The sequence below is a fragment of the Pipistrellus kuhlii genome, unplaced genomic scaffold, assembly GCF_014108245.1.
Source record: "Pipistrellus kuhlii isolate mPipKuh1 unplaced genomic scaffold, mPipKuh1.p scaffold_m20_p_5, whole genome shotgun sequence".
Taxonomy (NCBI): domain Eukaryota; kingdom Metazoa; phylum Chordata; class Mammalia; order Chiroptera; family Vespertilionidae; genus Pipistrellus; species Pipistrellus kuhlii.
Genome location: NW_023425551.1, coordinates 13,216,341 through 13,239,764, shown reverse-complemented (window position 1 = coordinate 13,239,764; position 23,424 = coordinate 13,216,341). Strand labels below are relative to the sequence as shown.

Genomic DNA, 23,424 nt, shown 5'->3' with positions numbered 1-23,424 from the left:
CTTCATATGAAAGCTTCATGTTATCTTTGGATGTAACCACTTCCGGCAGGTGCATTCTCTCCTTAAACATTCATTATCACATGTGGACCATGGAGAGGAAACTTAGTACCGTATGCAATTGCTATAAATTTGTGACCAGTGAAAATGCACAAAATGACAACTTGGGTATTCTACTGGCCAGTTCAGTTCTATGAGTTTTAAAATTTTAGTAGACAGAATTTTTCAAATGTTCTGTATTTGGTTATAAATCAGTAAGATATTAATCTAAATTTTATAAAATTAGGTTACATAAGTTAGCAATAAAAGAGCCATATAAGTTTAATGTCTGTTTATTAATTTCTCAATGATTTATAAGAGTTTAATACAACTTCTTTAAATGCTAAACATTATATATTGGTGAATTAAAAGTCAAGTATTATTAATTGACAAAATAATATAACATTAATTTGAATGTAAAATTAAGTATGCATGGACAAAATTCTAACAAATAAGCACAATTTAAAAACAACAGAGTCAAGAAAATTATCCTGATTATGACCGTGTTAAATTTTGAAATTGCTATTGCCCAACAAATTAGAAACTTTTATTGTTAACTCATTATTTCCAGAAATGTTGGAGTAAAAGCCTCAAGAATTATTTCTGAAAGCTCTAGAACAAATTTTCTTGCACGTTCTGTCTTCATTAAAATTTTCCATATAGTCAAAGAGAATGACCCTGGAAAAGATATAAAATTTTTACATGTAAGTTTAAGCCCAATTATTGAAATGCTTATTTTAAATAAAATTATGTATTTTACATTCAAATATTATATGTTCATTACATGATGATTTTACACATATGTTTTTAAAATTAGCTAACCAGCTCTTCATCTAAAAATCAATAAGAAAAATTAAGTAACTTCAGAGAAAACTGGATAAAATACATGAACACATTCAAACACTATAAATTCACATAATAGTGAAGCAACATTTTCTACATAACAAACTAACATAAATTATAGAAATTGTTATTTGGCAGTGGGTTAGAGAATAAACCTTAATTCATAGTTGATAAAATGTAAAGTCCTAAAAACTTTTTTGAGTACCATTTGCCAATATATGGCCCATCAATTTTAATTAATTTCCTTTCTAAAATTGTATTGGTAAGATAATAAATTGTGCCCAAGGAGTATGTATAAAGTGCCATTGTTGTTTTATTGCCAATAGCTTATAACGTAAAATAATCTCCACAGGTATAATTTATTAAATAAAACACTATATATCCTTTAAAGAAAATAGTTGGATTAACACCTTCTGATGCAGGAAAAGCTCTAAGAAGAATTTTCAGTTGAAAAAGTATAGTGCAGAGCAGCGAGTGTGATTTCATTTGTACAAACAGCACAGGTCTTATTTATTCATTTATTTGCACTGTTTGATATATTAAAAAATCCTAGAAATTTGCACCAAAAACTATTTTTAAAAAATAGGTGAAAGACTAAGAGATATGATTGAGGAGAGATGAAGAGGATTTTTATTTTCATTTCATGTGTTTATACACTTAGACTTTTAAACATTGAATATATACTTAGATGTACTTTTAAAAATAAGTAAAAGGTATAGCAATTAAAATGTGTTTTAAGAAAATAGTAAAATAGAATTTTTAAAAAGATGATTGAAATTAAGACATAGAGTATTTCAGGTTAGATCTGTTAATATACAAAAGGCAGCAGTTTGGAAGTATCATCCTAGACTCTGGGGATGGGAGGGTAATGCTTAATTTCCATTTAACTTTCATAAGCATCCTTTACTCTTCTCCATGTAGTTGTAGCATATTACCTGATTGGTGGGTGGGGGCATTTGGTTTCATGTTTCTCAGTTGGCTAATCTATTTAATGTCCTAAGACCTGAGATAGCACTTTTTCTCTTCTTTGTTTCTAGACTAGTGAGGAAATTAGGCTAGTTTGAAATTTTTAGACTTGGTAACATTGAGTTATCAGGTCTCACCTTACTACAATCAACAAGAGCAATGTATTAATACCAGTTTCCAAACTATCCTAGAGCATAGATTTCTGTATGCAGAATGAGTTGTTAAGGGGAAAGAGCACAGGCTTTAAAATAATACTTCCGTGATGCAAATTTACTGGGTCATTCACCATCTGGGGAATTACTTAAACTTACAAAGCCCCTGTTTTTTTTGGTTTTTTTTGTTTTGTTTTTTTATCAGTGAACTATGGGACCATAACTGGAGCAAGAAATTCCAATTGCATAAAGCCCCTAAAATATTTGAGTATTTTTGTTACTCTAACTAATGAAAATAAGATTTTAAATCATGTATTTAATGTACTATCTTTTAGATTTTTTATTTTGTTTTGTTTGTTTTAAAAATATCAATTTTTAAAATTGTTTTAAGCTTGGTTCCCTGCATAAGAGCATATCTGGAAAATTGGGATACTATGGTTATTCAAACATACAATTATAGATTCACTCTACTTAGAAATTCTACAGTTTAGGAAATGGAGCAGAGTGCTTCATCCATGATTAGTAAGATTGGATGATGGGAGCTTACATAAGTACATTTGCTAGTTTCCCCATTAATCATAGCAGGGTTTATTTTGATGTTCTTTATTTCATTCTAAATTTAAGAGCCATGTATAAGAACAGAATATGGGTTATAGATTTAAAAACATGATCTTGAGGTAGTCTGGTAGCTTCATGATCAACAAGGACAGATCATGAGTGGAAGGATCAAAATGTGTAACATGGAGCCCTTGCCAATTTGGCTCAGTGGATAGAGCTTCAGCCCGTGGACTGAAGAGTCCTGGGTTCAATTCCAATCAAGGGCATATGCCCAGGTTGCAGGCTCAAGCCCTAGTGGGGGGCGTGTAGAAGGCAACCAATTAATGATTCTCTCTCATCATTGATGTTTCTATCTTTCTCTCTCCCTCTTCATTCCTCTCTGCAATCAATTAAAAAATATATATTTAAAAAATGTGTAACATGGGTACCCATATGAAAGCATGAATTTCTTCGAAAGTGTGTGTGTGTGTGTGTATATATATATATATATATATATATATATATATATGCCTGATGTGCAAATTGTCCCCTCAGGAGTTCAACTGGGAGACAGGGAGTTTGATCACCCGCTATGACATGTACTGACCACCAGGGGATGTCGCAGAATGAAGGAAAGCCCTGGCCAGCAGCCATAAGGCCCTGATTGGCCCTGATTGCTGGCCAGATCTAAGGACCCTACCTGTACACTAATTTTGTGCACTGGGCCTCCAGTGTAATATAATCATTATTTGTTTCTTTACAACTAAATGTTATATTGATCTTGTTTAAGGTATTTTTGAATATATTTTTATTGATTTCAGAGAGGAAAGTAGAGGGAGAGAGAGAAACATCAATGATGAAAGAGAATTATTGATCAGCTGCCTCCTGCACACACCCTACTGGGAATCAAGCCCACAATCTGGGCATATTCTCCTTGACCAGAATCAAACCCAGGACCTCTCAGTACACAGGTCTACACTGTATCTACTGAATCAACCTGGCTAGGGCTTGTCTAAGATATTTTTCATAAGGCCCTTACCTGTATCATTATCTGCTTCATGAAGAATATTTAAACCAAGCAGGACTATGTTTTGAAGTTCAGTAAAGTCATGGATGTTGGGAGCTCTGTCCCCATTGACAAGCATTCGTGGTGGCAGACTCTTCTGGAATTCATATGTTTTAATCATAGTTGTAGGAAACCTGGCTGCAGCTATATATCCCACAGCCACATACCAAGTTTTTCCAAAATTTACTTCTGGTTCAGAATAGTCTTGAAATCTAAAAGACAAATGGACACATGTATAATTATAATTAGTCTACTAAGAATTTCAGACTCAATCTTTTCTAGGAAAAAAAAATTCATCTTCTATCAACAAAGAATGTAGATCTTAGTTTTAGAATGTGATGGTCTGAGTTCCTACCTTCATGGGTGTGTTTTATTTATTTCTTGGGGGTTCTTTTAACACTCACCCAAGGCTATTTTTCCATTGCTTTTTATAGAGTGGAAGGGAAGGGGAGAAACAGAGAGAAACATCAATGTGAGAGAGACACATCGATTGGTTGCCTCCCACATGCAGGATTGAGCTTACAACCAAGTTACTTTACTGAAATAAAACCTGGGACTCTTCAGTTCATGAGCCTACTCTCTATTTGCTGAGCCAAATCAGCTAGGGCCTGAGTTCTTACCACTGAAAATACAAATATAGGTAGTTACAATTTTAAATTTGTGAAAGAGCATTCAATCAGGTTTTTATATTTTATTTTGAGTTTTATCACTTTTAAAAAGATACCTTATCTTTGCATATCCTATAGAATAAAGAGGTAATATGCAAATTAACCTTCACACTCTCACCTGATGGCTGTCTACAACTAGGCCAGCAGGGGGGTTAGTGAGGGACAACCAAACCACTGAACAGCAAGCTGTGTAGGGCAACCAGGCCCGGGGAGGTGGGAGGGACATGAGGGGTGACCAGATTGGCAGGAGGGAGAAATTGGGAAAATTAAGCTGACAGGGGGGCAGTAAGGGGTGACCTGGCCGGCAGGGGGACAGTTAGGGGCAACCAGGCTGGCATGCAGAGGCAGTGAGGAGTGACCTGGCAGCAGGGAGGGTAGTTAGGGGTGACCAGGCAGAAAGACAGTGAGTGATTAGGAGCCAGTGATCCAGGATTGTGAGAGGGATGTCCTGGATAAGAAAGGGTGCAGGCTGGGCTAAAGGGAACACTTCCCTCTCCATGCACAAATTTCATGCACCGGCCTTCTAGTTATATTATAACTTGATATTTGACAATGACTAAGTAATACTCTTTAGAAATGGGCAGATAAAAATCAAAGATTCCAAGGCAGCATATTTGTGAGATTCATGCATCCTTTGTGACTATTGATTTCCTGAAGTTAAGAGGCCTCCAAAATATTGAGCATTCTAAGGAAATATGTGTGTGCTTTTCTTGTCCAATGTTCTAAATACATGGGCTTTTCCTACAGGACGCAGTCTTCCGGGAAACCAATCTCTCTCACATATTTGGGGGACAAATTGTCACAGTTGTGAGGTAAAGGGTATAGGAAATCATTTTATAACACTATAATTCATGGTTCCTGTTCTTATCAACCATCTAAGCATGCTGAACAGCTTGCAATTTTTTGTTTAACAGACTCATTCTTCTTGAAATGTTGTCTGCTCCCTGCTGTGCTACATTTTCTATTAAATGTGCTAACCCTGATACTGGTTTTTCACCCAAGTTTGCATATATACATATATATATATATATATATATATATATATATATATATATATATATATATATATGTAATATATATATGTTTTATATATATATATATATATATATATATATATATGCTTAATATGCAAATTGTCCCCTCAGGAGACTGGGAGACCAGGAGTTTGATCAGTTGTTATGATTTGTGCTGACTGTCAGGGGGCAGCATGGAATGAATGAAGGCCTTGATCAGGCCTGATCGCCGGCCAGGCCTAGGGACCCTACCCATGCACAAATTTCATGCATCATGCCTCTAGTCATATTATTGTATATGTCTGCAATCAAAATAATGAATAAAATGTCTTTTCCTTAAATAGAGAGAAATTGGTTGTAAGTTCTATGTGCTGGTTTTTTGGCATGAGATATTTCTTCTCAAATTTATGCTTTTTCTTCATAAAACACTTTTTGAGCCTAACCATACTAAGATATATATATATATATATACCTCATCATTCAATACCCTGATTATTAGATATGTTATTTAATAGGAAGATTGACAGTTATATTATAAGAAGAATATAAACACATAAATAACCCCCCAAATTATTTGCCATATTAAAAATTATTTGGGATCCAATCTTACCTATCTGTAAATATTTTGTAAGCATCTTTCAAAGATGATGTATGTGCATCCCATAAGTACTTCAGTAAGTCATCAAAGCTACTAGAAGGTATCTGCAAATGCTATAGTAAAGAAGAGAAATTAATTCATATTTGAGAAAATATAACAATTTATTTCTCTACAATTTCATCTTGTTCAAATTTACAATTTAACAATAGTCTATATCAAAGAATTTTGATTCTAAGAATTAGTTTGTGTAAGCCATCAGTGACTAACACCCTGGAAAAACTATAATAATTACCTATTATTTGTAGTAATATTGAATCTATTTATAAGAAATGAAGTGCAAATATTTTCCTAGCAATCAATACTGTATTTTCATTATATTTTTATCTGCTACCATAGTTGAAATTATAACAAAAATTTAAAATTAAGAAAAAGAAAATATTATTATATTTCATTTAAACTTATCTAAAATAATGAACTAAAGCCCTAACCAGTTTGGCTCAGTGAATAGAGCATCAGCCTGTGGACAGAAGGGTCCCAGGTTCGATTCTAGTCAAGGGCATGTACCTTGGTTGCGGGCACATCCCCAGTAGGGAGTGTGCATGAGGCAACTGATTGATTTTTCTCTCTCATCAATGTTTCTAACTCTCTGTCCCTTTCCCTTCCTCTCTGTAGAAGGTCAATAAAATATATTTTAAAAATAAAATAAAATAATGAACTAAAACTGTACAGCTAGAAAATCGATGTTTTCAGCACTGATCTTCGTCCATGTCTATGCTTCACCAATGTATTTTATATTGCTCATTGAATATTTGATTTTAATTGCCCCATAATTGTTAGTTCTACCTATATGTGGTAATTTATTAATGCAGTTCAAATAAGTTGACTGCTTAAAAATCAACTCTAAACCATGGTTGACCTAAAGGTTCAATTAACCAGAATAATTTCATTCAGTGTTATATCCTGGGTGCTCTCCTATAATTTTTTACATGTAATTTTTTAGTGTGAGATGAGTGGATAGATTTTGTGTTAATGCTTTATTGATGCAGAGGATGTGGATGGCATGTAATGTCCTGCTGCAATGTAGGACTGTAATATTAATATAACTTGCATAAAAATTTACATTGTAATACTGAGGAAAATATTGTGGAATCCACACAAAAACCTAAGCCAAAGCATTTTACAAAAAACAAAAACTTATTTTACCAACTCTTAAAAGAATAAATTACAAATATAAAATGGAACCTGGTAGAAGATAGTCCACTTTCTCATTGTCTTAGGGAAGGATGACTGACAAGTAGAAACATTAAGACAAAACTTTGTTTGATCCTTGGGTGGTGGCAAAAGTGTGACTTGGTCTGATGATATCCCCATTATGTCAGAGCTAACTGCAGCCAGGAAGGGTATTGCAGAAAGAAAGTAATTCATGTCTGTAAGAGCAAAACACCTATTATCACCACAAGCACTAATGAATGTGATCAGGGATATTTTTTAAGTAAATCTGTAAACCATTAATCAAAAACTCACTGATCCAGCAATATATTAAAACAGTCAGTGAAAAAAAAAATTGAAATTCTCCATAGGAATTATATATTTAACATTAATATGCTTCTGATAATATCTCTACAATCATGAATATAAGTTAAAGTAGTTAACTATAATGTTTTAAAACAAAGCATCACTTTAATGGATTTAATACTTTCTTTTCGAAGCAGTTAGTGTATAAGGAAGATAAGTATCTACTTGTGCACAGAATAATATAACATTTTAACTGAGGTTTTGCCATGAAATATGACTGCTGGAAAACAAATCAGTTTTACTAAAAAGAGATGTTGACAGGAAGCCAGGAAGGTTGGTCAACAACCTTAATTGTTCTAACCACCCGCCCGTTAGTTGAGACATTGTTAGCTGAAGCAGCCTCCACCTTGTTTGTCTCACATAAGTTTCTGTTATTTCCTGCCTAAGGGCTACATGTGAATTTCTGTTTATGTCGCCTAAGATGTTTTCCCCAAAGCCTCAATAAAAGGGGATGGCAGGGCCAGAGCAGGAGTAGTTCTCCCACTAGAGTTGGACTACCGCCTGGCCCCCTATATCGCCAAATTGAATTGCTTTAAGTCTCAAGTCTTTTCATTTGTGTGTGGCACTTCTCCAGAACTCAAACCCTGAATTGGAACTCTTTCCACGGGGGTCGTGAAAAAGATTCCTATATGTGACTTTTTTCTAATATATTTTAATGTGGTTATAGTATTGATATTTTGTATTTTATTTAAGCAAGTTCAATGAGCAACCATGACATTACAGAGTCCTTCCATTACATTAAGTCTTTAAAGTAAAAATGTTGGATTAAGTGTTGACAATAGATCTTTGGATAATTAAATTGACAATGAATTAAGTTGCTTTTCTCTCTGCATATAACCTACTTCAGCAGGTTCAGATATTATAATATAGTTGGCTGTAAAGCCTATACTGATTCCCACTGGTGATGCAGAAAATTTTTCATCATACATATCCATTTGTGAATGCAGTCCCACATTCACTATAGCAGACTGATACTTCAAACTACTAAGTAAATCTGAAAATTAAAAAAGACCCAAGCCAAAACCGGTTTGGCTCAATGGATAGAGCGTGGGCTTGGGGACTGAAAGGTCCTGGGTTTGATTCCAGTCAAGGACATGTACCTTGGTTGCAAGCATATCCCCAGTGGGGGGTGTGCAAGAGGCAGCTGATTGATGACTCTCTCTCATCGATGTTTCTAGCTCTCTATCTCTCTCCCTTCCTCTCTGTACAAAATCAATAAAATATATTTTTTTAAAAAAACACCAAAAACCTCGATTCTAGCTTTTTTTGCCACATTTACTGAGAGGATGAAAACCATTTTCAGTCATCAGACTGTCGACATTCCAAAAACTGTTGACATCACTCTGAAGGAAAGCACAGTTATTTTTACCAAGGCCCCAGAGGCACTTCCATCACATCACTGTAGATATAACTCAGTCTTCCTGGAAAGAAAAAGAAGCAGCTCCGGGTTGATAAACGGTGTGGAAACAGAAAGGGACAGGCTGCGGTCATGTACAGAGCATAACCAAGGATGTGTCACTGTGCTTCCGTTACAAGACAAGGTCTGTGTACGCTCACTTCCCCCATGAACACCATTAATTCATAACGGTTCCCTGGTTGAAATCAGAAATTTCTTGGATGAAAAGGACATTTGCAGGGTTCAGATGAGGCCAGGCATGTCTTGTTCAGTATCTCAAGCCGAGAAAGATGAGTTAATTCTTGAAGGAAACAACACTGAACTTTAATCAAATTCAGCTGCTGTGATTCAGCAAACCACAACAGTTAAAAAACAAGGATATCAGAAACTTGTTGGATAGTGCCTATGTTTCTGAATAAGGACCAGTTCAGCAGGCTGGTGAACAAGATCTTGATTTTCCAGCTATAGCAACAGCAAGATTCCGTTGATTCCTCAGACTTAATGTGATATTTTAATGATGCAATAGCCCTAGCTGGTTTGGCTCAGTGGATAGAGCCTTGGCCTGTGGACTGAAGGATCCCACGGCCGATTTCGGCCAAGGACACATGCCTGGGGGTGTGCAGGAGGCAGTCAATCAATGATTCTCTTTCATCATTGATGTTTCCATCTCTCTATCCCTCTCCCTTCCTCTCTAAAATCAATAAAAAATATTTTTTAAAAAGCAGCAACAAAAGCCATGTATTGATTGGCACAGGTGTAGGGGATGGTAAGAGAGTAAGAAGATGGGAAGGTAGGGTGGGGTGAGGACTTGATTCTAGACCTGTGGCCTTGACTCTACGTGGGTCTTTGAGAAGACCCAATCCATGTCATTTCTGAAAAATATGTAAAGGTTTATATGCTGTGTGTCATTCCAGGAAAGTGAACTTTAGTAAGATCTTGTTTCCAATTATTGAGAAATGCCTATAAGGAATTGTGTGCAAACTAATTGTGTGCAAACTAATTGCAAAATACAAAATAAAACTGAAGAATTTAGAAAATGCCTTCTGATTATTGTTGTATTCAATATCTTACTGAAGGCTTAGATTCCTGCTTGATAAAATGACTTACGGTAGAGGAATTTTTGTTTAAAAGCTACACACACTTGCTCTGAGCAAAATAAGAAAAGGGATCATTTTCTTGCCCTCTCATTTCCCTATCGCTAGTGGGACCTCCCACCTAACTGGCAATGCTGGTCTGTCAGGCCATCAACCTTTGAAGTCCCTGTTTCAGTCCTTCTGTGAAAAGCAGAAAATGTCTTACAGAATCATAACTTGCGGCTGTTGCATCCTAGAATGTGGCATACAGCCCACAGGACACATGAAGTAGATTTATTTTAACAAAGGAATAGTAACGTTTTTGTTTTATCTCTGTCCCTAGAGTTTTATGTTGAATATATGATTGTTGTTTTAGTGGTTTCTTTGTTTTTTTGTTTTTGTTCAGGGAGGGGGGGGGGGCAAGCGGAGGAGGGGTCGGCTATTACCTATTTTGCTATTTAAATGAACTTACCAGCCCACCAACTGTCCTCAGAGATGCACAAATGGTCGCCAGAATCATAGCCACAATCTGTCCTCTGGCTAGGATCCGCTAATCTGCCTGGCAGAGAGAGAGAAGATACATAAATTATTTATTAGGCACATTTTTAAACTGTTTATAATTGTCAATTAAGTGCGGTGTGTGGTTTGTTGTTTTTGTTTTTGTTTTTTGTAAAGATACACATTTAACTTTTTAATTAATTAGATTTGTTTTTCAATTACAGTTGATAGTATTATTAGTTTCAGGTATATAATATAGTGGCTATACATTTATTTAACTTAAGAAGTGATCCCCCTATAATACTAGTGATGACTAGTATTCTTCCTATCACTCTTTATCCTTCATTTCTCTCCTCTGAACCAATTTCTTTTATTACTGCAATTTTGTACTTTTGAATTGCCTGTCTTGAATATGAGCAAGAGGCACCACTTTTTTTTATGAGCTCTTCTGTCAGCTGAAACAAAAATATTCTTTAATTTATGAATTTTTCGCACAAACATATCTAGCTGAACATTAAATTACTTTATTTTTAAAAGGAATAAATCATTTGCAGGAAAAAAAATCCCTTAGGCACAAGGTGCCACTATTTGCCATCATTCACAAAGGTAACATAATTAGAATGCTAAGGAATTCAAATTAATTTCATACCACCTCTGTTTTTAATGTATCACCTCCTAACTGTTTTTGCTCATCTCACTGTTTAAAATGGAGTCTGACATCTAGTAGAAGTTCAATAAATAATTTCAGAATGCTCAGTAGGCTAAAAATGAAGTCTTTTTTGTGTTTGGCAACTACACTGTATGCTATTGGAGTTTCTACAAAAATAGGCAATACATGAAAGAAGGACTTATGGAAGAGAAGAAGAAAGGGGGAAAATAGTGGTTATGTGGGAGAAGGAGGAAAAATAAAATAATCAATTTGAAAAACATCATATGACATATATAGAGTCCCATTTCCCAATTACTATGTGGTTATATTGGTAGATCATTAGATTGAAAACAAGAGTCATTCTTACCTGAAGTATATTGCCAGCCATGCTGTATAGGCAGTCCCCATAATATATTTTGTTCATTTTCTGGTGCAAATTTTTCAAAATAACTGGCTGTCTGGCTCAGTAGAATTTTATACATCCCCAATCTCTCAGGATATACCCAGGGATTAATAATGTACTTCCCATTTTTTATCCTATAGTCACTGAACTGACCAGGACTCTCCTTCCATAGGGGAGGATACAGATCTGAGAAATTGTATGCTTCTGCTAATGAAACAGAAAAGTAGCCAATTAGTAAGCAGGCCCAAAGAGAAAGGAAAGCCATTGTGCCAAAGCCAGAGACTGAAACTGTGGCAGGCCTTTTATTGGCAAATGGAGGAAGAAGTCATGGTATTCGTTGGCTTGCATGCCAATATAGAAACACTGTTCTTTTCACTGTGGACAATACAGTATAGAGTGCTTTTCCAATGAAAATAGGATACCTTACTTGTTAAATAATGTTAACGTAGTTTGTGGTTTACATAACATTGTTTTAAAGCTACTGAAGATATTAATCTTTTTTTTAATATATATATATTTTATTGATTTCTTACAGAGAGGAAGGAAGAGAGATAGAGAGCTAGAAACGTCGATGAGAGAGAAACATCGACCAGCTGCCTCTTGCACACCCCCTACCAGGGATGTGCCCGCAACTGATGTACATGCCCTTGACCGGAATCGAACCTGGGACCCTTCAGTCCGCAGACCAACGCTCTACCACTGAGCCAAACCGACCTCGGCTAAAGATATTAATTTTGATTGAGTAAATATTTTAAACACTTTTAGAAAACAGCTATCATATTTTCATTTTATTTTTATGCACATTAAATTAAGTACACTAATTCAGATGTATATCTACCTTATTCATTTAGATTTAAAGATATGGGCATTTACTTTGCAAAAAAGAATTTGCATGGCAGGCCTGCAGCTACTATCATTAAAAAAAAACAACCAACTGCCTGCAAGTTGGTCCTTGGCTAGCATTTTTGTCCTTGGCTCTCAATGTTCCTAATCAACTATTCAGTGACAAAGGTGACTATGAAGTCACATCCATTTGCAGCTAGAGTTCAGGATCTGGAAAAGGGGCTAACGCACAAATGAATTCACTAGATAAGATATAAGGGAGAAACCAAGATAGTGGCATAGGTAAACACCTGAAGTGCTGCCTTGCACAACAATTTCAAAACCATAACTAACAGACAAACCGCCTATCACCCAGAACCATGGGAAAGCTGGCTGAGTGGAAATTCTACAACTAGAAGGAGAGAAAAGAGCATTGAGATGTGCACAAGCGCTGAAAAGCTGAGGTACAGAGGCTCTCTTATAGGGCTGGTGGTGGGTGATTGGAAATGCTGGGGTTTTTTCAACCCGATTGGAGACAAGTTCTGAATTACTCTGAAATCCAGTTTCTGGGGAGACCCTGGGGACCCAAACTCCAACAGGGAGAAGCTGGACTGCTGGCCATCGGGTTGGAAAGTGAGGGTGACTTTCTTGAAGAGGTGCATCTAGCAATCATTGTGTACTGCGCTGTGGCACAGGAAGCGGGGACTTGGAAACGTGTAAACATAAAGAAGGCTGGCTGGCACACCCTAACCTAGTGACGCCCTGAGACCCTAACCCGCACAATCTACAAACCCACCCAAGCTCTGCACAGCTGCTTTTGCATATAAATGACCTGCCCTATCACAAACTGCAGCTCTGATCAGACAGCTCCAAAACCTCCAAACCCAAGAAATGAGGAGAAAACTGTAGTTCTTGCTTTACCTCCTGTTGGGTGGCCTCAGACAGTAGCTGATCTGCATCCCATTGGAGATCCGGAAGCTAGTGTATCTAGTGGTCTGTGTAAGATGACACCAGATTTCAACTACTCACATACGAGACACATTCAAGAAGTGGATTCAGTGAGCACCAAAGCCCCACAGAAACAAGTCCTGCCCCATAAGCATGTCTCCAGCACAGTAATTCTTCCGTTATAGACACAGTGGATCTTCACAGCCAATTGGCCTGGAGGTCAATTCCTCCCAGTGACACCAACAACAATAAAGACTGAACTACAACAAGGCTGTACACAGTCCACAAAGGGGTGCACCAAGAATGTCCACCTCAGTTAACTGGGAGGCTGATCCATTGACCATATAAGACACCTAGCACACAAAGCCATCATACCAACTCAGGGAAGCAGTGAAAATGAAGGGACAAGGAAACAGATCACAAATGAAAGAAATGGAAGAAAACAAACAACTGGATATAAAGTTCAAAACCACTGTTATAAGGTTTTTCAAGAATTTCCTAGAAAAGGCCAATAAATTTAATGAGACCCTCGAGGATATGAAAAAGGGCCAACTAGAAATTAAACATACACTGACTGAAATAAAAAATGTTATACAGAGACCCAATAGCAGACTAGAGAAATGCATGAATCAAGTCAAAGATTTTAAATACAAAGAGGTAAAAAACACTCAACCAGAAAGCAAAGAGGAAAAAGAATCCAAAAATATGAAGATAGTGTAAGAAGCCTCTGGGACAACTTCAAGCGTACCAACATTAGAATTATGGGGGTGCCAGAAGAAGAAAGAGAGAAAGACACTGAAAATCTATTTGAAGAAATAATGACTGAAAACTTCTCCACCTAGTGAAAGAAATAGACAGAAAGCACAGAGAACCCCAAACAAAAGGAATCCAAAGAGGACCACACCAAGACACATCATCATTAAAATGCCAAGGGCAAAAGACAAAGAGAGAATCTTATAAGCAGCAAGAGAAAAACAGTTAATTACCTACAAGGGAGCATCCATACAATTGTCAGCTGATTTCTCAACAGAAACTATGCAGGCCAGATGGGAGTGGCAAGAAATATTCATAGTGATGAATAGCAAGAACCTACAACAAAGATTACTCTACCCAACAAAGTTATCATTCAGAATTGAAGGTCAGATAAAGAGCTTCACAGATAAAAAAAAAAAAAAAAAAAAAAAAAAAAAAAAAAAAAAAACCAAAGTAATTCATCACCACCAAACCAGTATTGTATAAAATGCTGAAAGGTATTCTTTAAGAAGAGGAAAAAAATAAAGATAAAAATTATGAACAACTACTAATACATATCCATCAACAAGTAAATCTAAAAATCAAGTGAATTAAAAATCTGAGGAACAGAATAAAGTGGTGAATATAATGGAATCAGGCACTAGAATGGGAGTGGATTGATAATTCTCAGGGGGAAAAGGGTGTTGGGGGTATGGGAAGAGACTGGACAAAAACTGTATACCTATGGATGAGGACAATGGGGAGGACGGGTAAGGGCAGAGGGTGAAGTGGGAACTGGGTGGAGGGGAGGTATGTGGGGGGGGCGGGGGAGAAACAATTGTAATAATTTGAACGATAAAGATATATTAAATTTTTAAAAAAGAAATAAGAATTTAGAAGGCATGGGAGCTAGGTGAAAACGTTTCTATAGCGGATAGGCTCCCCAAAGCCCTGGCCCTGTTAGCTTTTATTCAATTTTAGAATACACATCTTGCCCTCAGTTAGGCAGGCAATCTGGTAACAGACAGACTATCTTAAAGGTCAGTAAATATTAGTAAAGATTTACTTTGAGACTATTAAATCAGGAAATTTCTTGAGCCACCATTATCTCAACAGAACAATTGGTACATAGCTTTAGCCCTTGCTAAAACTCAAGGTCCATCAGCCTTCCAAGTTCTTGGTTGCACTTTCATGAGTGTTAACAATGGATAGCTTCCAGCATCTCTCGCTTTTTGTTTTCTTTCTTTTTTTAATATTTTATTGTTTTTTTTACAGAGAGGAAGGGAAAGTGATAGAGAGTTAGAAACATCGATGAGAAACACGGATCAGCTGCCTCCTGCATGCCCCCCACTGGGAATGTGCCCACAGCCAAGGTACATGCCCTTGACAGGAATCAAATCCAGGACCTTTCAATCCCCAGGCTGATGCTCTATCCACTGAGCTAAACCGGTCTCAGCTCCTTTTTGTTTTCTTAATAAATCTTGAAAAATGTATGCCACTTGAAGAGCTTGAGTCCTTTTAAGGCTCTTTATTTCACATTTTCATACTAGAAATAAACATATAAGAACAAGAAGAGACAGGTAATAGTAGTTATGCTAAGAGGGAAATGTAAGGAGATCTAGTGAAAGGGATTAAATTTTTTCATGTCCTTTTTAAGTTGCTGCCAGGCATCTAAAGAATTAGTTTGTAAGTTTGCCTGGGATAATTGTACAATATGCTGCTGTAATTCTAAAATATCAAGGATTCTGTTACCTTTATCCCAAGCACCAAGAAGGTGATTCTTTATTGATTCCCAAGGGTATAAGGTACTATTATAAGGAATGGGGGTAACACAAATCTAGGGAAAACTATAATGACACTGAAGGGATATTCTTTGCTCTATGCTGTGGATTTTATCATCCATCCACAAAACTGTAGACTTTAGTACTGTTAATTCTATCTCAAACTGGCTGCCAATTCTTTTTTGTATAAACAAGGTCTTAGTTGTATTTTCCTTAACTGGGAAGTTTGAACAGTTTGTACCATGCATGAAGCAGCAATTCCCACAGAAGTAAGTAATATTATGAGGGCAAAGAGTCCTGCTATTAACATTCCAAAAATCTTTTTTGTCATTTTAAGATTTTTACCAGGTCATGTAACAGTTGGTAGGTCTGATGAGATTCCCCAGGTTCAATTAGGTTAGTAGGAACCCAAGCGAAAGCAGGTTGTTTTAAAATCATGAAGGAATCTTTATGGAATGTAGAATTCATGCAATGAGATAGTGTGCAGCCTGTGCATGACACCTCATACAGATAGTTTTTTACATTAAGGCACATCTGGATGGGGCCTAAGAGGAGTACAAAAGGACCAAATACACAGGCGGTGGCAAATACTGTCTTATTGGGAGTTCCCCATAAGGTAAGAATGGAATTATCTAAGCTATAGTTAAAACTATACCATTTTATATAGGTGCAAGTGCAACGGCTAATTTCCATTGCATATTTTGTAGGGGCCAATTATCATGTTGTAATTGAGATCCAACAAATCCTCCTCTATACCAAGGGGACTCAGCCTCATTAGCTCTCCCTGCATATTTCACACTTAACTTTTACTTGACCCCTATTGACCTTGTGGGGATGGGAGTCACAGAGAGCATTTTCATAAGAAGACTTACACAGCAGGTCAATCGGGGCAATGCAGTCTCATTTAGCCACTTCCCTCTAATCAGACTGCACAGTCCAAGGTTTTACCTAAAAATGTGGACTTGCAAAAAAAATAAATAAATAAAATAAAATAAAATAAAATAAAATAAAATAAAATAAAATAAAATAAAATAAAAATGTGGACTTGCCCTAAGGACAAAAGTGGCAGTGTTCAGATGCTGCCACCATGTGGCAGAAGAGAACGGACACTGGTCCCTGCTGAAAGAGAGGACAAATGCGAAGAGGCCAGCATAATTGTACATTTGGGGGACGTTTCCCATCCTCCTAACTAAAACACCTAACCATTAAATAATTACTAGTGTTTTGGGTTTGTTCATCTTTAAGGACTATTAAAACAAATAATGACTTTTATGTCATTAGAAAGTAGCAAAATAAGCCAGCCAGATAAAGATAAGTATCACATGATCTCACTCATATGTAGAATCTAATGAACAAAATAAACTGATGAACAAAATAGATCCAGATACACAGAGGCATGGAACAGGCTGATGAATTTCAGAGGGAATGTGGGAGTGGGGAGGAAGGGGAGGGAAATTAATTGGGAACTTCTTTGCATATATGCATAGCCTATGGGCATAGACAATAGTGTGGTGAAGGCTTGGGAGGGGTGGGTTCAGGGAGGAGGGGATCAATGGGAAAACAACAACAAAAATGACACAAAGGGAACTTCTGTAATACTTTCAACAATGAAGATAAATTTTTTAAAATTAGAAAATATATAATTAAGTGTTTGATAATCTAACCCTCATTAACTTCTTTTCTTATTTATTTATTCATGCATTCATTTAGGCCAGTGGTCCTAATGATGACAAACCAACAATGTGACAATTGAGCTGCAAAATTTGGGTATAAATTATTTGTATTCTTTCAGATACATACTTATCTGAAAGAATACAAATAATTTATACCCAAATTTACATACTTAAGGTTTCTTTTACCAACATGGAATTGTATTATGAAGTTTTCAACTTATATTTGTTTAGTGTAATTAAATAATGTATATTTATCAGAGATATTTATACATTTTAAGAAATACCTGTACTTATAGACTTACTTTGTTCTTTCTAAGGTTGATATAATACTACACTGTAAGTAGGCATCACCAGCTTCATAGTATGGTGTCATTGTGTGCCACTCACAGAAGTTTGCTGGCTCTGAAACAAAACAGAAATCAGTGAGAGCAATAGAGCAATAAGTTGCTGTTGTCATTCAGTTACTTGCCACTACAAGCAGCAGACCCTACAAACATGAACTCAAGAAGCCTTGTAATGAACGCTTCGCACCCTTTGTTGATCTAAACCAGTAATTCTCAAATAGGGGCAATTTTGCCAACCAGGATACAACTGGCAATGTCTGGAATCCTCTTTGATTGTCATACCCAGAAGAGAGGGTGCTACTGACATCTAGTGGGCAGAGCTAAATATCCTACAATGCACATGACTGTCCCCCCAATAAAGAATTATGTGGCCTAAAGTGTCAGTTGTGCAAAGGTTGAGAAACTAATCTAGATGAAGGAAAGCTAACAGATTCACTCAACAGAATGTCTGATTAAACAAATGTCAAAAACCCTCCGTTATTGAAATGAATACAGGGTTTGGTTGGGTTGGGTTTTTGTTGTTGTTGTTGTTGTTGTTGTTGTTGTTTTCATTTTGCTTGCTCAGGTGTAAAAAAAATAGCCCATTGAAGAAACTTCTCTAAATGGCTCTCTGAAGTAAAGAAACCTTCCTATGACAGAAAAGGAAACTTTATTGTGGTTGAGACTAATTAAAGGATTGAATCTTTGGCCCTGCAAAGTGTAGAAATAGTATAGAAACCTTTACTTAACTTGTAATATGTCACTGGGTTTCAATATGCTCGAGTTTTTAGTTGATGATCATCTTTGGCTAATCTAAGAGTAAGAATGCAAATTGACCATATCTTCGCAATGAACACCAGCAGTCAGGAGTGAGTATGCAAAGTAACTCAACAAAGATGATGGGATAATTTGCATACACAGGTGCCCAGTGGCCAGGGACGGGGCAGGATGCTTGCATAGTCACCATGGTGATAACACAGGTGTTCTGCACTGCCCGAGCCATTCAGGGCCTCTGGGCAGCATGGGAAGGCAGAAAGGCAGCTTCAGCTCAAGTGAAGGCGGTGCTGGCAACCAGGGAAAGGAAAGCCCATTCTTGCACGAATCTTGGTGCATTGGGCATCTAGTGCATCAATAAAATTGCATATTTGTTCACCAACAGAGTGACCAACCTAGTGAGGCAACTTGCCAGCAGAAGGTACACAATTGCCTTCTTGGGTGAAAAGTCCATCAGCCTGAGAAGTTACTAAGTTGGTAAATCATACCAACCATGGCCTCTGTCATTGAAGACTAAGTTTTGAAGCTTTTTAGAATTTTAAGATGTTGAGTTACTTCAATTTGAAGTTATAGAAGAGAAAGTAAACACTTCAGGGTTTTTTTTTTTATTACCTTAATTATAGATGAGGTTCAGTACTATTGAAAGCATGGATGTTGTATAAATGTTCAAGCTGTTTAAGGCAAAAGTATGTCAAAGCAAATATTCAGCCCCTGAAAAATAGCATAGGCCCTTGAAATTATAGCCCTTTATTATCCACAAATGAGTGAGATCATGTGGTATTTTTCTTTCATTGACTGGCTTATTTCACTTAGCATAATGTTCTCCAATTCCATCCAGGTTGCTGCAAATGGTAAGAATTCCTTCCTTTTTTAGCAGCATAGTATTTCATTGTGTAGATGTACCACAGTTTTCTAATCCACTCATATGCTGATGGGCACATAGGGTGTTTCTAAATCTTAGCTATTGTAAATTGTGCTGCTATGGACATAGGGGTGCATATATCCTTTCTGATTCATGTTTCCAGTTTCTTAGGATATATTCCTAGGACTGGGATTACTGGGTCAAATGTGAGTTCCATTTTCAGTTTTTTGAGGAAACTCCATACTGTTCTCCACAGTGGTTGCACAAGTCTGCATTTCCACCAGCAGTACACAAGGGTTCCTTTTTCTCCACATCCTCATCAACACTTGTCATTTGTTGACTTGTTGATGATAGCCATTCTGATAGGTGTGAGATGTACCACATTGTCTTTTTTATTTGCATCTCTCAGATAATTAGTTACTTTGAGCATGTTTTCATGTGTCTCTTGGCCTTCCGTCTTCTTTTGAAAAGATTCTATTTAGGTCTGTTGCCCATTTTTTTATTGGATCATTTATCTTTCTCTTATTAAGTTGTATAAGCTGTCTGTAGAAGTTGGAGATTAAACCTTTATCAGTGATAACATTTGCAAATATGTTCTCCCATACAGTGGGCTTTCTTGTAGTTTTGTTGATGGTTTCTTTTGCTGTGAAAAAGCTTTTTATTTAGATATAGTCCCATTTGTTTATTTTCTCTTTAGCTTCCATTGCCCTAGGAGCAGTATCAGTGAAGAAGTTCTTTTGACATACGTCTGAGATTTTGCTGCCTGTGGATTCCTCTAGTATTTTATTTTTTAAGGTGGCCTTTTATTTATTTATTTATTTATAATATATTTTATTGATTTTTTACTGAGAGGAAGGGAGAGAGAGAGTTAGAAACATTGATGAAAGAGAGTCATCGATCAGCTGCCTCTTGCACACCCCCTACCGGGGATATGCCCACAACCAAGGTACATGCCCTTGACCGGAATCGAACCCAGACCCTTCAGTCTGCAGGCTGACTCTCTATCCACTGAGCCAAACCGGTTTTGGCTCCTCTAGTAGTTTTATGTTTAATTCCTGTATCCATTTTGAGTTTATTTTTGTATATGGTGTAAGTTGGTGATCTAGTTCATTTTTTTTTTTTTTTGCATGTATCTATCCAATTTTCCCAACACCATTTATTGAAGAGACTGTTTTGAGAACAGTGGCTTTGTAATACAGCTTGAATTCTGATATTGAGATCCCTCCTACTTTATTCTTCTTTTTCAGGATTGCTGTGGCTATTTGGGGAAATTATAGCATCTTTATTATAGAGTCACAATAAGGAGTGCATATGAGAATATGGAATAAAGAATAAAAGAAGACTATGGCTAGATTTACAATTAGTTTGACAGAGTTGACCTTAGAAATCATGAAACTGGATCATGGAAATCAGGGAACTAGTTGAGTAAATATAAAAAAAAATAAAAACAGGAGAGAGTCTGAGCATCAGGTTCTGAGAGAAAGAACAGGCTAGTTTACAAACCAAAGTACTATTTTCCATTGAAGGAATAAAATAAAACCATAATGTGCCTCAAGATATCTGGATATAAGAATGAATGTGGATGCAGTGGTTGTAGGTTAGCGGCAGCATTCAAATTCATATTGAATTTTGTATTAAATTTAAAAGCATATAAACCACCGGGAAAAAAAAATAGCTTCTTGGTATTAGGTAGTATCTCTTTGCTGCAAGAAACTAATTTTTTATAGAAATATTTCATGTCCCTATTATACCCAGGGGCAAATTTTCTACATGTCAAAACAAAAATCAATCATAAGCTTTTATATATAAAATTTGTCTTCCTCATTTCTCAACTTCCCATGATTTCCAATGAATGAAACAGAGCACCAGCAGGCCAAACACATGACATTTCACTGTGAAGACACACAGTACTGTGAAACGTAGATCAGAGTAGTAATCTTTTTGATTTATGCACAAACTTACAGTGGCCCTACTAAAAAAATATACTTGTTATCCAGAGAAAATAATAACAGAGTTTTTTTTTTCCTAATTTTAGATAAATATTTATCTGAAATTTATCTAAAATTCAACCTTATTCCTTAAGAAAATTCTTGGCCAACATTAAAATAAAGTAAAAGAATTCATGGAATAATTTGAATAACAAAACACTCTTTCAATACATGTGCTTAGTTTTCACTTCCTTTGGAAAGGAACAACTTTTATTCATTTTTATATTTTCACTTTGAAGCCACTTTTCTTAATCCAATATTAACTAACTTAAGCAGGATAACCATTTTAAAGGCGCTACCATTCCCCATCTTTGAATTATCCTGCAGGGTCCTGGGGAAGGAGCCTACCCTTTTTGTTTCATTTGGTTTCCAGCATGGACCAACTCAGCAAAGGCTGGGGGTCCAGTCAGCATGAGCGATGTCCCAATCAACCTCTCCTTTCATTATTGTTTTTTTTAACCTCTCCTTTTAAAGATTGCCTCAGTAGAGTCATGGAAGTATTTGTGCTTTTAAATCTTAGCTCAGTTGAGAGACAAAGCCAGGCACCAACAGCTCCACTCTGCTAGAGCTTAGAGGAAGACTCTGTCATTGTGGTGAAGGTAGCAGATATACCTTAGCCCTTAACCACACCTCCTTAGATCCTTTCCAGCCTGAGCCAGCTTGTCTCTCTCTTTTTAAAAAAATATTTTTTATTAATTTTTTTACAGAGAGGAAGGGAGAGGGATAGAGAGTTAGAAACATCAATGAGAGAGAAACATCAATCAGCTGTCTCCAGCACACTCCCCAATGGGGATGTGCCTGCAACCAAGGCACATGCCCATTACTAGAATTGAACCCCGGACCCTTCAGTTCACAGGCTGATGCTCCATCCACTGAGCCAAACCGGTTAGGGCCCGACTTATCTCTTAGTGTCACTAAATAATTTGCAAAACTGTTTCTGGCCACTTCCAAAAGCAGGCTAAGTTATGTCATGCCATGAAGAATTGATGAATAATAGTGTTCGTGGCTTAAAAGGTGTCCAGGCATCATGTCATGCTTGGCTACAGAAGGACTCACCAGCGCACTTTCCACAATCAGAAGAATATGACCAAACGCCACTCTTTCAGGCTCTCCAAGATCTTGAGCCCTGGGTGTGTAATTGATGCTTGATTCTCTATGAATCCCAGGTTCATCAAGTGTTTCTCTACATGGGAGGATGATGTAAGTGGGAGGGGTGGGGGAGGTATTGCAAGAGCTACTGCTTTTTATATCCCTTGTGAAACATTTTTAAAATCGTGGTTAACATGATACATTTTTAAATGACTACTAGGAAACCAGATGGTTTCAATAATATTCCAGATATACTTAGTAAAATATATTACACACACACATACACACACACACACACACACACACACACACACGTACACAACTACAGCTTTACATTTTATATTTTAAAACTCAGTTTTAAAAAAACACTTTTGCTTCCACACTTACAAGATTTACATTCAAAATGTATCTAGTTTCACATCTCACCATTCAATCCATTGCATTCATTAGCCTTTAGTTTACCATAAATTGTTCCCATGCTGGCAACTAATGCAAGAATTAAAAATTAAATTAATTAATCAGCTGGAAAAGCAACCCCCCCCCTTTTTTTTTAATGTGGGAGAAGAGTAGAATAATATTTCCACACATTATGAAATCCTGTTACCTCCAGGGGAAAAAATATCACATTCAAGTTACCTACTTTCTCCTGAAATTTTCCCCTTGGATCATATCAAGATTTAAATGACCTCATCAAAAACTGGAGTTATTTGGCATGGTAAATTCTTTATAGGTATGTAAATCTCTTGTTACACTTCTTGTGCTCCAAGGACACATTTATTGAACGCGTACATGATGAAATATTTCTTCTGCAATAGAAATGTAAATGCAGCTGAAACCGGTTTGGCTCAGTGGTAGAGCGTCGGTCTGCGGACTGAGAGGTCCCAGGTTCGATTCCGGTCAGAGGCATGTACATTGGTTGCGGGCACATCCTCAGTAGGGGGTGTGCAAGAGGCAGCTGG

The 23,424-nt window shown here is 36.6% G+C and overlaps 1 protein-coding gene across 1 annotated transcript; it reads right to left on the bottom strand.

Annotated features, from left to right (window-relative positions):
- Window positions 1-315: 315 nt before the first annotated feature.
- CUNH6orf58 (chromosome unknown C6orf58 homolog) lies at window positions 316-11,785 on the bottom strand. Its single transcript, XM_036414969.2, has 6 exons — window positions 11,438-11,785; window positions 10,396-10,482; window positions 7,122-7,306; window positions 5,892-5,992; window positions 3,574-3,812; window positions 316-714 (listed from the first exon to the last, which is right to left on the bottom strand). The coding sequence occupies exons 1-6, from the start codon at window positions 11,736-11,738 to the stop codon at window positions 590-592; spliced, it is 1,038 nt and encodes a 345-aa protein (XP_036270862.1). The 5' UTR covers window positions 11,739-11,785; the 3' UTR covers window positions 316-589.
- Between the last annotated feature and the right edge of the window lie 11,639 nt (window positions 11,786-23,424).

Bases quoted from the DNA above. Each gene is read 5' to 3' on its own strand.
- CUNH6orf58 (XM_036414969.2), bottom strand. From the start codon at position 11,738: ATGGCTTTCCTTTCTCTTTGGGCCTGCTTACTAATTGGCTACTTTTCT. The intron at 5,993-7,121 runs GTTCCATTTTAT...TCTTTACTATAG, and splicing joins AGTGGACTATCTTCTACCAG to CATTTGCAGATACCTTCTAG. The intron at 715-3,573 runs GTAAGGGCCTTA...TATCTTTTCCAG, and splicing joins TGAAGCAGATAATGATACAG to GGTCATTCTCTTTGACTATA.